This window comes from Opisthocomus hoazin, chromosome 9, assembly GCF_030867145.1.
Source record: "Opisthocomus hoazin isolate bOpiHoa1 chromosome 9, bOpiHoa1.hap1, whole genome shotgun sequence".
In the NCBI taxonomy this organism is placed as follows: Eukaryota; Metazoa; Chordata; class Aves; order Opisthocomiformes; family Opisthocomidae; genus Opisthocomus; species Opisthocomus hoazin.
Genome location: NC_134422.1, coordinates 14808333 through 14821193, shown reverse-complemented (window position 1 = coordinate 14821193; position 12861 = coordinate 14808333). Strand labels below are relative to the sequence as shown.

General features: G+C 36.9%; 1 protein-coding gene across 4 annotated transcripts in view; it reads left to right on the top strand.

The window, feature by feature from the left end:
* Positions 1-12861, top strand: part of PTPN4 (protein tyrosine phosphatase non-receptor type 4) — a 116540-nt gene that overhangs the window by 60976 nt on the left and 42703 nt on the right. For all 4 annotated transcript variants that reach the window (XM_075430582.1, XM_075430584.1, XM_075430581.1 and 1 more), the window contains 2 exons: positions 5601-5664; positions 11934-12106. In XM_075430582.1, the coding sequence (XP_075286697.1) occupies positions 5601-5664; positions 11934-12106 (237 nt within the window). The remainder of the gene's footprint in view (positions 1-5600; positions 5665-11933; positions 12107-12861) is intronic.

The window sequence follows — 12861 nt, the reverse complement described above, 5'->3', positions numbered from 1 at the left end:
GTCATCTCTTAATCCATAGATAACCATTTTCATGATAAGGATCAAAAAAGTACATTTGTCCCAGAAAATACTGTCATCTATTTCTCCTCTTAACTAAAATAGCGTTGAAAGCTGTTCTGTAAACATAGTTATCCTCATTAAATATGTTACCCTAGTTATCAGAATTCTAAAGTTGGGATCTTGTTTTTACTTATTCATATATAAAGGGGAGAGATCTAAGAGAAATCCTGTTCTGCACTATAACTTCTGTAGTGCTCTACAACTTCTGTAGTGTTCCACGGAAGTTGCATCACCTTCCTCAATGCGTGTTTTAAGTGACTTTCCCTTGGTTTTCTTTACCTGCTTGGAATCCACTTTAACAGCCTTACTCATTATGTATGTCGTTGAGAATGCGATAACAGCTTTCTGAGTGGGTGAAGTCAGCCATATAAAATGATCATAATAGTTGATCAGGCACAGAAGCCGTTTGCTCTAGAAAGACGATGAAAAGTTTTGCATTTTCATTTGCTACTGATTTTGCATTTTCACTTACTACTGGTGTGTATGCTTCGGCAATGCAGCACTGGACTTTTCTAAAGTTCTTGGCTGGCCTGCATATAAGCGCGCCTGCATATATAAGCAGATTAACTTGATTACCACAGTTGAAACTGGAAGAACTTTTCTCTGAATTCGAACTGATAGGGGCAGTTGAAATCCTTGGGTTTTTGTTGTTTTCTGTTAGCACAGGGTAAGATCCGTTACCTATAATCAGTGACTTGTTTTCACTGAGTAAGTTCTTTTGCAGAGATGCAAGATGTTAATCACGGTCTTGATCTTTCCTGCAAGCCAATGAATTTCTGAGACATTCTGTCCTTCTGTGCCAAGCTCAGTCTCAACTTTTGTTGTAGGATGTTACATATTCCATGGTTTGCCATGTTGAGAAACAGGGTGAGTGGTCAAATTTCAGTAGATTTTTGGAGAGAAAGAAAAAGACAAAGCCAGGACATGTTGTCCACAGCCAGATGCAACTGCACATGGTAAACATTTTGCCTCTAAGCATTCAAAGAGAAGTAAGCCTGAGGCAATTATGTAAATTTTCAGTCTCTGTGGTTAGTTGGGTAGATTAAAACTGGATCTTGCAATGGTAAGTCTTGAACTACTCTACTAGTCAGTCAGACCTGCCTTTATAATAGTGACACGTTCTAAGGAAGATTCCCTTCATCTGGTAAGAGTTTTGAAGTGTTAGAACTGTTTCTGGGTTAAGGCTGCTTTATGAATGCAATACTGTAATAGTCAGGAGGGTTTTAATTCAGGCTGCTTTTACTGCTGTTATTTTTGGGAAAACAGTAATAGTAGAAATAGGTTCTGTAAAACACACTGGTAGATTACTGAGTACGTACAATGTAGCTCATAATTAAGCTACATGTCCCCACTGGTAGCTAGAGGTTTCTGTGAGCTCTGCTTCATGTTGTTTGCATACCAGGGATGCTGATTTAAATTCTTAATGTGGTTTTTGTGTGTGTGTAATTACCTAAACAGTACTTCTTTGTATTCAACCATATCAGCTCACATCAGGGATATTATTTTCTTCCTGTGAAGACTACAGTACTAACATAAGAAGTCTTTATAAAAAAAAAACCCAACCAACCAAAAAAACCCCCAAACCATTTTGTCCTATTATAGGCTTTCTTTTACTGTGAGTAGGGGTCTGAAATGTCAGTTCTCACAACATAGCTCAGTAGTAGACCTGTTACCTTTCCTCTTTGTCAATAGTCATGCAAGTGCTCCAGTGACATCAGTGTTCATACTTTTTCTTTTTGCTTCCACTTATTCTTGCTCCTGTGCAACTGGAGCTGTGTAATGTCTTCCCAGTGCTTTATGGCTACAGTGAATGTTTATATGTCTCTTTCTCAGTACTCCTGAGCTGAGTTCTGAGATGTGAGAGGATAGACATGCATGTATGTAGGAAGAAATAAAGGCTTAACTGTATTGCTCAAGAAGATTCAAGTAAAATGTCTTTGCCCTCTCCCTCCTAATTTGATAATATATCTAAATTGCTTATTACAAACCTTATGATCATGGGGAGAAATGAAACAGGAGGGAGACAAGACAGGAATAAAGGAAAACAAAGGAGACCGCCTTTTATCCAGTGTGTCCTAACGTGACCTTCCTGTATTGTGGGTAATTCCTGTTTTCCCCAAATTGTGCTACCGGGCACAGAGACCTGGGAAACCAGGACATAGATCTTGCCCTTGAAGACCAAAGGAGAGGAGTATGGAGTACCTCAGCCTTTCGTTTGTTAATAGATCACCTGTTCAACAGTGGAGACACATTTTCCTTTGCCTCTCTTTTGCGATTGATGTACCCCTGGAAAGCTTTGTTGCTTTTGTATCCGTTGCCAGTTGTCACTCCAGTTGCGGTTTGGCTTCCCTAGTGTTATCCCTGAATGCCTAGGTAGTACTCTGTGTTCTTCTTTGGTCTTCTGATCCTGCTTCCACATACTGTATGCTTCCTTTTGTGTTTGAGCTCAGTCAGCAGTTCCAAGTACATCCAAATTGGCCTCCTTCCATGCTTGCATGTTTTCTAGCACATCTGGATTGTTCTGGATTGAGAAGATTGTCCTTTAAGACTGCCCACCTCTCCTCAGTTCCTGTGCTCCAAAAGACAGCTTCCAAGGGATTTTGCCTACTAGAGCTCTGAGCAAGCTGCAGTTTCTTCTCCTGAACACCGGGGCTGTTTAATCTGCTGCATCCCTCCTCACTTCCCTCAGTCTGTAGCTGCACTGTCTCACAGTTACCAAGTTTGTCTTTGACTGCTAAATATGGACAGTCCTTCCTTGTTTGTGAGTTGCACTGCCAAGAGCATCTTCCCTAACTGACCGGACCAGAACCTGTGTCAACGAAATCTTGGTCGAGAAATTTGCTGGGTTGCTTGTGTCCTGCCACCATCCTGACAAAGGTTGGCATGGTAAAGTACCTAGTGACAACCAGGGCTTGGTATCATGAGACTCCTTCCACAGGTTTGAGTACAGTCCTCACTTTAGGGCTTTTAAATATCTCTCTGTGTAAAAAGATATCTCTTATGATTTAGGATGTCTGCGATGACTGAAGACTGGAAAATCATACCAGGAAAATATTATCGATCTCTGCCTATTCTTACCCTTTTCCTTGTATATGCACCATTGCCAAAAGCCAGAGAAGGCAAACGTAGGCAGACTTGCTTTGGCCAAGTATAGATATTCTTTTTTAATGACTAACAGGGTATTAGCTGTGCATGTGAACTCTCTCTTATCTGCTGTATTTTTTGAAAATACCTGAGATTCAGCTGTGCTGAGTAATTTATTTGTGCTTGAATGGTGACTCTTAGGGGTTGAGTTAGACCTTCTCAGCTAATGTTATAGTTTTGAGTCTATTCCGAATGGTTTCAGGCTTTAAAAGGTAGCTGAGCTCACTCTGTCTGTATTATGGGGTGAGATTAAAAAACTGTGTGTATAGCTTTCATCCTTTTCATTCTCCTTGAGCCTGTAAATCACCAAAGGCAGTAATTTCTTTAGCAGAACAGGGAAAATAAAAAATAAAAGGTGACAGAATGTTTTAAAAAATTGAATAGATTTTCAGGTTTACCATTGGCATGCTGAGCAATTCTAACTGGTTGTAGAATGTATGCAGTTCAGTTATTAGAAAAGGTATATATTAAAATGTTCTTTTAATTGCCCTGTACTCCAGAATTTCAGAAAATTAATCTTAACATACTTCTAGTTGACTGCAGCCTAAATAGTCCAATAAAACTTCTTCTGTTTTTTCCACAGTCAGACTGCTATAATCGCTAGTGTCTCTCCCATCCAACAAATTTAGATCCCATCCCTAATTATTCTTAAGAAATTGTTTGTCACAGGAGGTGCTAAGAAAATTGCTACATTGCCAATGGAATAATATGATTTCAGTAGAAAAGTTGTAGCTCTCTTTATAGTTAATTTGTTAAGAATTAGGAAAAAAAACCCCCACCCACAGGACAAAGTTATAGCTGCTGCCTTTTTTTTTTTTTTTTTTTTTGAATAAATGGCAAGGGTAGGAAAGAAAAAAGAAATGGGAAAAGATTTAAATAAGCATAATCTAAAGGCTAATATTCACAGATACCCTTTATGTTACTGGAGAAGGAAACTCTCGACCAATTGGGACATCCAAGTTAGGTTTCTGCTCTGAATAATCCCCTGGAGAAAAATGTCTCCATTTGATTTAGTTAAGAAGAGAATCTCTATATATAGATATCCAACCTAGGTGTCTGTTAATGTTTTGCTTCTCAAGCTTCCGCGTCTAGAGGCCTTTTTATTCAACAAGGTGATTAACGTGCAAGTAGTAATTCTGGTCGCTATTGAGATCCATGTATATTCTTCATGAACATGTTTATCTCAAAGATTGTAGCACTATCTTCAGTAATGTGTCTTTTTTTGTTTTGGTGTTTTGTTGGTTTTTTTTGTTTGGGTGGGGTTTTTTTCTTTTTTTTGTAGCTTTACCAGGCCAATATAATAACTTGAAGTACAAGGACTGTCAGAGATGACAGTTCAGAGGAGTAAGGATGCTCTGTAGAAACCTGTTGTGTAAAAGGTTGATTGTAACCCCTGAAGAGTTTGCTGTGTAATTTCCCACAAGTTAACTGTGTGATTTAGTTTCTCTTTTGCTTTGAATTTCATGATAATTGTCAGTGAAATCTTCTTGGAGTGAGATAGCATTTGAATTTAGTGTTCTGTGGTTTGCAGTATCATATCAGTTGTTCCTTTTCAGAGTCACAGAAGTTACTATGTTTTTTCTTGTTACAGTTGTAACCTTGCTTTTGTTCTTGACCAGTGTAATACTCCTGTGTATTTGGTAAAGGATGTGCACTGTCCTAATACTGCATTTGTTTGAAAAAGTATGTAATTAGATTGTGATGGAAATATGGCCTGTCCCATGTGGCATACATAGCATTGTGCTGATCATCCAAAATTGTCTGGAATTACTGTCAGCATCTGGTATGTTTATAGATAACCTGCAAAACTAAAAGATCTGTAGATTGTTTTTTCTTTTCCTGTCATGTGATATTTTCAATGTTTTGTCCTCCTCATAGTGTGATGGCTTTTTTTTTTTTTTTTAACTTTATGAATATGACGATAGCAGGTCCTTCTCTCCATGCTTCTATCTTGTCTTAGCTATTTTACGAAAACACATTCTGGTTATATTTAAAGACATGTAAGAACATAGAGAAAGAATGTCTTTCAGGAAGCAGGTGAAGTTCAAAATAATTTTTCATAGTATAAGGGGTAATGAAAGCGGTCCCAGAAAAGAGAACATCTGTTTAGAATGACCTGGGGATAGAATTGCTCTTTGGACTCTGGAACTGAGAAAAGATACTTAAATTAGCAATTGTCTTGGGTTTACGATGGAAACAAGTGAATTTCATAGATAAATATATGGCTCATATATTTCAAATTATACAAGCTATTTTATATGATCTTTGCTATCTTTTGTCTATGAAAATGTAATCTGTTCTCTCTATAAAGTATATTTTCAGTAGGTATATTTAAGCCTTTAACCATGATTCAGTATACTAAGTGTTTAAATACTGTGATTTTATTTTTCATTTAGGTTGAAGATTGTAAAAATTTCTTTTAAGTGCAAACAGTTTTTTATTCAACTTAGGAAAGAATTGGTGAGTACTGTCTTAAATTTAATGTCAAAAAATTCAGAGCAATGAAATTTCTCCATACTGCGTGTCTGCGTTATACTGACTGATAGCATGTTGATTCTTGCCTTTATCTGCAATTAAAAGTCCAGTTTCACCAATGTTCTGGCTATTTCAGTTCTCAAATGGGCCATTGCAATGCTTTATAAGACTTTTTTTTATTTTATTTGCCTTACATTTTAGATATGTTTAGTTTTATATTTGTATGTAGGAAATGTAACTTGCTTACATAAGACAAATATTGAAAAGCTTGAAAGTAAATCAATATTTAAATTAAATTTCAGAACAAACCAAATTAAAATTAAAGGTAATGCTTAATGGTGCCTCGGTTGTTTATGTGCTTGTAAGTAAATATTAGATTAAAACATGCTGATTTGTATTATTCAGATTTATTAATACAAGTTGGCTATTTTACTTACATTTTTACCTCTTCTGTTTAAATATATTTGCAGTTTTAAATTACATATGGTATTTTTTTATGCCTACTTTTAAATTTGTTGGGGGAAAAAGTTGAAGCTTTCTATAAAGAAGGTGTACATTTCGCTACTTATAGCGTGTGCTACCCAGTGCAGCACCACAGGACCACTGTGCAGTTGATTCATCACGAAATGGATTGTTCCATGCCTTCAAGAGATTAGAGTCTAAACGCATCACAGACATATCACTGGGGAAAGATGGAGGAATTAATTAAAAATATAACTATGTGATTAACTCATCAGATTAGTTGAAAGGTTTTGTAGCTGAAAGAATTTGAAGACTTGAAATGCAGAATTACTGCCTAGATAAAAAATATGGATTCTAGGCAGAAATGCATCTTGGGTACTATAGGACTCTTGCAGATTTAGGGACAATACAGTTAAACAAGAAAAATATAAGGAGGAAACATCTGTTACATCAAATCAGGCCAATGGCTGGTGACTAGTACCAGTACTGAAAATAGAAGTCAAACTGTGTGTCTTAGATGATCCTTTAAAATGAGGCCCAGGAGTTCGCGGTTTTCACAAATGGAACAACCTGACCACATGCAGATGCTCCGTTGTGTATTAATTGACAGGAGAAGTTTAACCCGTGTGCTTGGAGTAGCGTGAGTAGCTATCAGATCTGAAGTAGAATAACAGGAGTTAGAGGATTTTGGAGTAGGTATGTGTAGAAAGAAGTGAACTTTGACTATTACATGAAATAAACAGGAGTAGCTGTCAACGTGAGCAGACATCATGCAACGTGAGCAGAAAAATGGTAATGATACAAAAAAGGGGGGGAGAGGAATACTTAATCTTGGTGACACAGATATTTCTTAATACACTGCAGGAGCTATAGACTAGTTCTGGAAGGCAAACTGATCTCTGACAGCCCAGAAGTCAAATTTTGTCTTGATACCAGTCTGTGTAACTTCCATTACAGCTGCAGGAATGCTGTATTTAGATCTGAGGTGAGAATTTCGAATTCGGTAATTATGAACTGCGATTGTTTTCTAAATCTGAACTTGAGGAAAAAGCTATAGTAGCAGAGTTCAGGACATCGAAGATTGAGATACTTATATAATAAAATAGGGCTGGGTACTGTACTTGAGTGTTTTCTCTATTTTCTGCAGAAAAAAATCTGCATACAATTAAAGGTAATATAAAGATAGCTTTCTCATCTTGTTTTTTCTCTTGCTTTTTAATACTCTGCATATTGTTACTTGTACCAGAATGTAGTGTATGTAACTAATGTAATTTCTCTTCTGAAACATCTTATCCAAGCCAACAAATTAAAAAGCCTTACACTGTTTTTCTTTAAACTCTATGTATCAGATGAAAACTGATGGCAAGAACATAATTTTCATTCAATCCAAGTAATGAATATCTTAAGATCAAAGCTCAAATTTGTCTTCCAAAAAAGGCATACTTTAATTTTTTTTAATCAAACCTAATATTAAAATTGTTGTTTCCAGAGTTACTTTCACTGAGTAGATTCATAAAATAAGATTCGTCTCACCTATATTCAGCTTCAGTTAGGCTAAAAGAACATATTTTCTGTTTCATCATTAGCTAACCAGATCTAATCATTAGACTTCCTCTGTCTTAACCAAACATGTGCAAAGAGTGAAACATTTTGCATGAACTGGAAGTACGCTTTAGGATGGATTGATTTGTTCTCTGGTGGTATATGCTTACTTTTGCTCTTGCTCCCATTAACAATAAAGGGAGCCTAAATAGCTCTTTTTAGGCAGCAGAAACTAGATAAAGTGACTCAGGGATTGCACATTTGGTATGTAAAGTATCTCTGGTCTAGTGCTTTGAGTGTATATTTAAAAGCACCGATTTCTGATACGACAGTGAAAATACGTTCATGGTGTGCTTCTGATGTGTTTCAAAGTTCTGTGTAAGTACATAACAAATTGTACAGCTGAGTAACTGTATTTGTTCTGATGCAAAGCTGAGATGCTACAGGATATTACATTAGTGGACTTGGGAAAGGAATTTTCCAGTTGGGTTCCACCCCCCCCACCCCCTACCCCCACCTTCCCCCCCAAACTGGGCTACATATGCTTTTAAGTAGTCCTAAACAGATATTTTTCAAATACTGCTAATGAGTGTTGAGATCTTTTAATTGCAGCTGTCCTCAAAAGTGCAAGTGCCTTATCTTTTAATCACCTATTAAATTTATTCCCTGACTTGGCATTGCTTAGAGGCATCAACATAAGTAAAGAATTATTTGCCTACTTTTAATAGATTATATCTGTGTTTAAATAAATCACTTAAACTAAGTCAGATGAAGCAGTTTAATGTCAAAGTCATTTTCTGCTGGTAGCATAATATAATATTGAATGGGAGCTGGTTGTGTATTTTGACAGTTACATAGCTGGAGCATGCATCCACTGGAGTAGATTTTCTTTCCATTGTTTCTTTATGATTTTGCAGGAGGGAAGAATTGTTATATGTATGAATTGTTCATTCTACATTAGAAGCCCCCTGAGCCATAACTTCAATGGCTTTGAAGCTGTTTGAGAAGAATTCAGTAGTTTCATTTCTCTAGATGTTTCCCTAAGCTTCTCTGGTTTTAGTTAGTTGCACCCTTGGCTGTTGTAATGTCAATAGTCAGCATCAAACTCTTCATGCTGTCCAGCATACTGTAGTGGTCTTGATTCTTTGACAGCCAAATAAGCTGTTCAGCGTGTTCTTCTGCTCTCTTAGAGCTCAGACATCCACTGAAAAATTGTTTGTCTGTAACACAACAATATAGGTTTTGTCCATGACCAAGTGGCCAAAATGAATTGGGGTTTTTTTTATTATAGAACATGCAACTGAAATTTGTGTTTTGAATTTTTTCTTCTTATTGAATTTTAGAAAGAACTTGGGCTAGAATTACAAGGTGATCTATGGGCTTATCTGCCCAAGTACATACTTGATCTAAAGTAGGCCTGGCATTCATTAAATGCCTAGATGATTGTTGCCTAATGCTGTCGAAATTTCTGCCATTGTTTTTTTTGCCTGAAGAGCAGATACTGTTGGCATGATCTATGTTGCATTTAAGCTTCCACAGGACTTTTGTACGCTATTGGTGGAATATCTTGAGTCTCTGGAGCATCTGCTGCTTATAAAGGGCAAGTCTTTTTGTCTCTCTGAGAGATGGGGTAGGGAATTTTTGCTTTGTTCTGGGATTTTTCTTTGTTCAGGTGAAGTGAAATACACCCACTAGAGAATATGTTTTTCAACCCAGTTTCTCTCCTGAGCAGCAAGAGACCTGCTCTGACGTCCCTGTTTCAAATCAGGCAGAGGTGGGTTTGAATGAATGTCCCCAGCCAAGGCGAATGTTCAAGGACTGAGCTGTTGTATGCAAGCAGGACACCAATATCTGTTCTGCTTTTTTGTTCGTTTTTTTTTTGTCCTTTTTCCTAAAAGGAATCATAAACATTACATAGACTTTACTTTTCCCTATCCCTCCAATGTTTTTTCTTGGATTCTATAGGTATCCTGCAACATAGTGTACATTTGTAAGGTTATGGTTTAAATTAACTTACATGGTGGTATTTAGCTTACTTGTAGTTTCCCTCTTGGGCCCTGAGCCTCTCATCACCAGTATGGCATTCCAGCTGCTTTACGCTTTCCCCCTTCCGTAGCAAGCTCACTGTGTTCTTCTCTCTAATAGGAACCATGGACACAGTTAGTAAGATAGTCATTTCATAGCAGAATCCATCTGTGACTCCCTGAGGTAGTTTCTAACACTGTCTGAACAGACCTATAAACTGAAATACCTGTATGTCATTGTCATACCATAGAGCATTCGGCATCTTCTGGGAGCCTTGTGCTATAAAAACATTCTCCTAGGCTGCAGTATAACTGTCCTGTTATTTTATGTGCTTTTGGCTGAAGTACCAAGGACATTAACAAATGTTGCCTTGGGGTCTTATGCTGACCCCACATTGATTCAAGCCTACTATTTTCAGGCAATGCAGGGGCAATTTTACTCTAAATCCAGCTACCAGACAGCAGTAGAACCAGAGCTTGCACCCCAGAATCATTAGCAAAGATGAATTTCAAGTGCCCAACTTACGTTTGGATTTTACAGAACCCACGAGGGTGGACGCGAAAAGGATGGGTGCACTTAGGATCCAGTATGTTACACTCTTCGTTACCTTCAAGATTGATTCCTAGCTATAATTGAGATGAAGGATAGGGTTTAAGAATCGTTCTCTCTGCACTGCGATGAAAGCCTTAAAAGCTATGAATAGAACTATTGTTAAGGTACCTTTAAAGCTTGAACACACCAAGTTCCTGTGAAAGTGCTGTTTCGCATTACAATTAAGCTGATCTAGCTGCAGCTCTTTCTCTTCTTGTAATACCAGCTCCTCCTTCATGCTTCATGCCTGATCTAGTGATCAAATGGTGGCATGAGGATCAGCTCGTTCTCTGGAATACAAACTAGGGCAAACAGCAAGATTTTTTTTCCCCCAACCCATAATTGTAATGCTTTAAGAGTAACATGAAAATGCGTGATCATTGGCTCACATAATTTGTCAAATTCTGTTTTCTAACAGTGTAAAAGGCTGACAGAGCATGAAAATTTGCTACATCATAAGAACTTTCTGTTGGAATCTAAAATCTTAACTGGTTCATCCTTTACTGGATCCAGATGGCACAGTCCATAATTTTACATAGCTGCTCTCTTGAAGAAGATTAGCGTATCTTGTTTATATTATTATATATTTACATTGTTGATAAAGCCTTTTTTTAACTGAATAGGTAATGGACTTAAATAATTTCTGTTCCCTTGTTTGTCACGTTTAATTATTAAGTACTTCTGTTAACATGCCTAGAAAATACAGGGAACACTTGGTAATACCTGACAATTAAGAAAAGAGATGTAAGTAATTTTTGTAAATTGAAGCAAAAAAATCAAGTTTTAGTTTCTTGCATATAGTTTCTTGAATTTCACCAATACTCAGAATTGGCTGTTTATTTTTTAAATTCATTTTATTCTTTACCCTAAATTCATCACGTGGCTGAAAATACAGTATTGTTCTTAGCTGTTAGTCATGGCCACTTCCCAGATACAAGACTGGGAGCAGAGTTGCAGGCCTATGCCCCAGCATCTGAGCAGAGATAAAGATGAGCAGGCCAGGAAAAACTTAACTTGGAAAAGGAGTTTACTGCTAAGTGAAAACAGTGACGGTGCACTAAATGTTGTGGAGGATTTAGTACTGTGAAGAGAAAGCAGAGAGACGATGATGTTTTCTGGCCTACAAAGATTATAATCAAGCTCCCTCAACATGCGGAATAGCTTCGCTTGCTTTGCAATTTTGCTTCTTTCCTTTATAAGGAACCTAATTAATGATTCAGAAGTAGACATATCAGTCAATAACTGTTCCCAATCTCTAACTGGCATGTGTGCATGACAATTCCTCGTCTTAACTGTAGAAATCTTGAAACAGAGAGGCATGTTACCTTTGAGTTCTTGAATCACAGAATTATTTAATATACTTTGGGTCCTACCTTTTGGGACCATTTCTTCTCATCTAGACTTATTTTAGTATCACTAAACAGAGTGTTAACCTGTGGCAGGCTCATTTGAAAAAAAAGTGGCTATTAACTTTGAAATTCCTTTCAAGAAAACTTAGAGGTATTTTAAAATACGTAAAGTTAATATAAAATTAGAGAACCACTTCAAAAAGAATAAATTTTGAAAAACAGTATCTTAATTTCAAAAGTAACTGGGAATAATTTTAATCTGAAATAAATTTTTCTCATTCTTAGCATGAATCTAGAGAAACGTTACTGGGATTCAATATGGTGAATTACCGAGCATGTAAGAATTTGTGGAAAGCTTGTGTTGAACATCACACGTTCTTCCGTTTGGACACACCACTCCCCCCTCAGAAGAACTTTTTTGCACATTATTTCACTTTGGGTTCCAAGTTCCGGTACTGGTAAGTGCAGATTTGAAATAAATGGGAAAGAACATAAGAGAACAGGCAGATGATCAATAAACATAGGGAATTATTTAGAATGTATATTAAAAAGTGCCATAATTCAAATAGCTTTTGAATCCTGCAACTGTTCCCCTCCCCTGTTGACCTAAGTTTCAAATGTTGTCAGTAATTTTCTAGGATATCTTGGAAATACAATTACTGTATTATTAGCGGTCATTATTGAGCTAGTGCTCTGAGATTGTCTCACAGCCTGCATTTCTTCTCCTGCTTACCTGCTGGGTTATGTTTACCTTAAAAATGTTGTCTCAGAACTTCAAAGTCTTTGGCCTGGTGTTTTTGAAAACTGATGGATCTCACATCTTGTGTGCAGCAGCAGCAACAAAACAGACCTAAATAAAGAGCAAATAGAAATCAACAGAAAGAAGCTTGTACAAGTAAAGCTCACTTAAGCTAGATGCCTACAAATAGGCAACTAGGTGAAAACAAAAGATATATGTGTTCTGCCCCAAATCCAAAAGTTTAGAAAATAAGGATGAACTAAAGTCCATAACTTTTAAGGATAAACTTGGCATAATAGGCAAAAAGCTTGTTAGGTGCAAAGAATGCCTGTGGAATAACTATAATCCCCAAGTATAATTTCTGTTCTAACGATAGAGTGGGTGGTGTTGGTTTTTAAAGTGTTTTATGCTTTTTACTAAAAAGAAAAAAGAATTCTCAGTTAAGTAACTAAGTTAACTGTCTCTGCAAGTAAT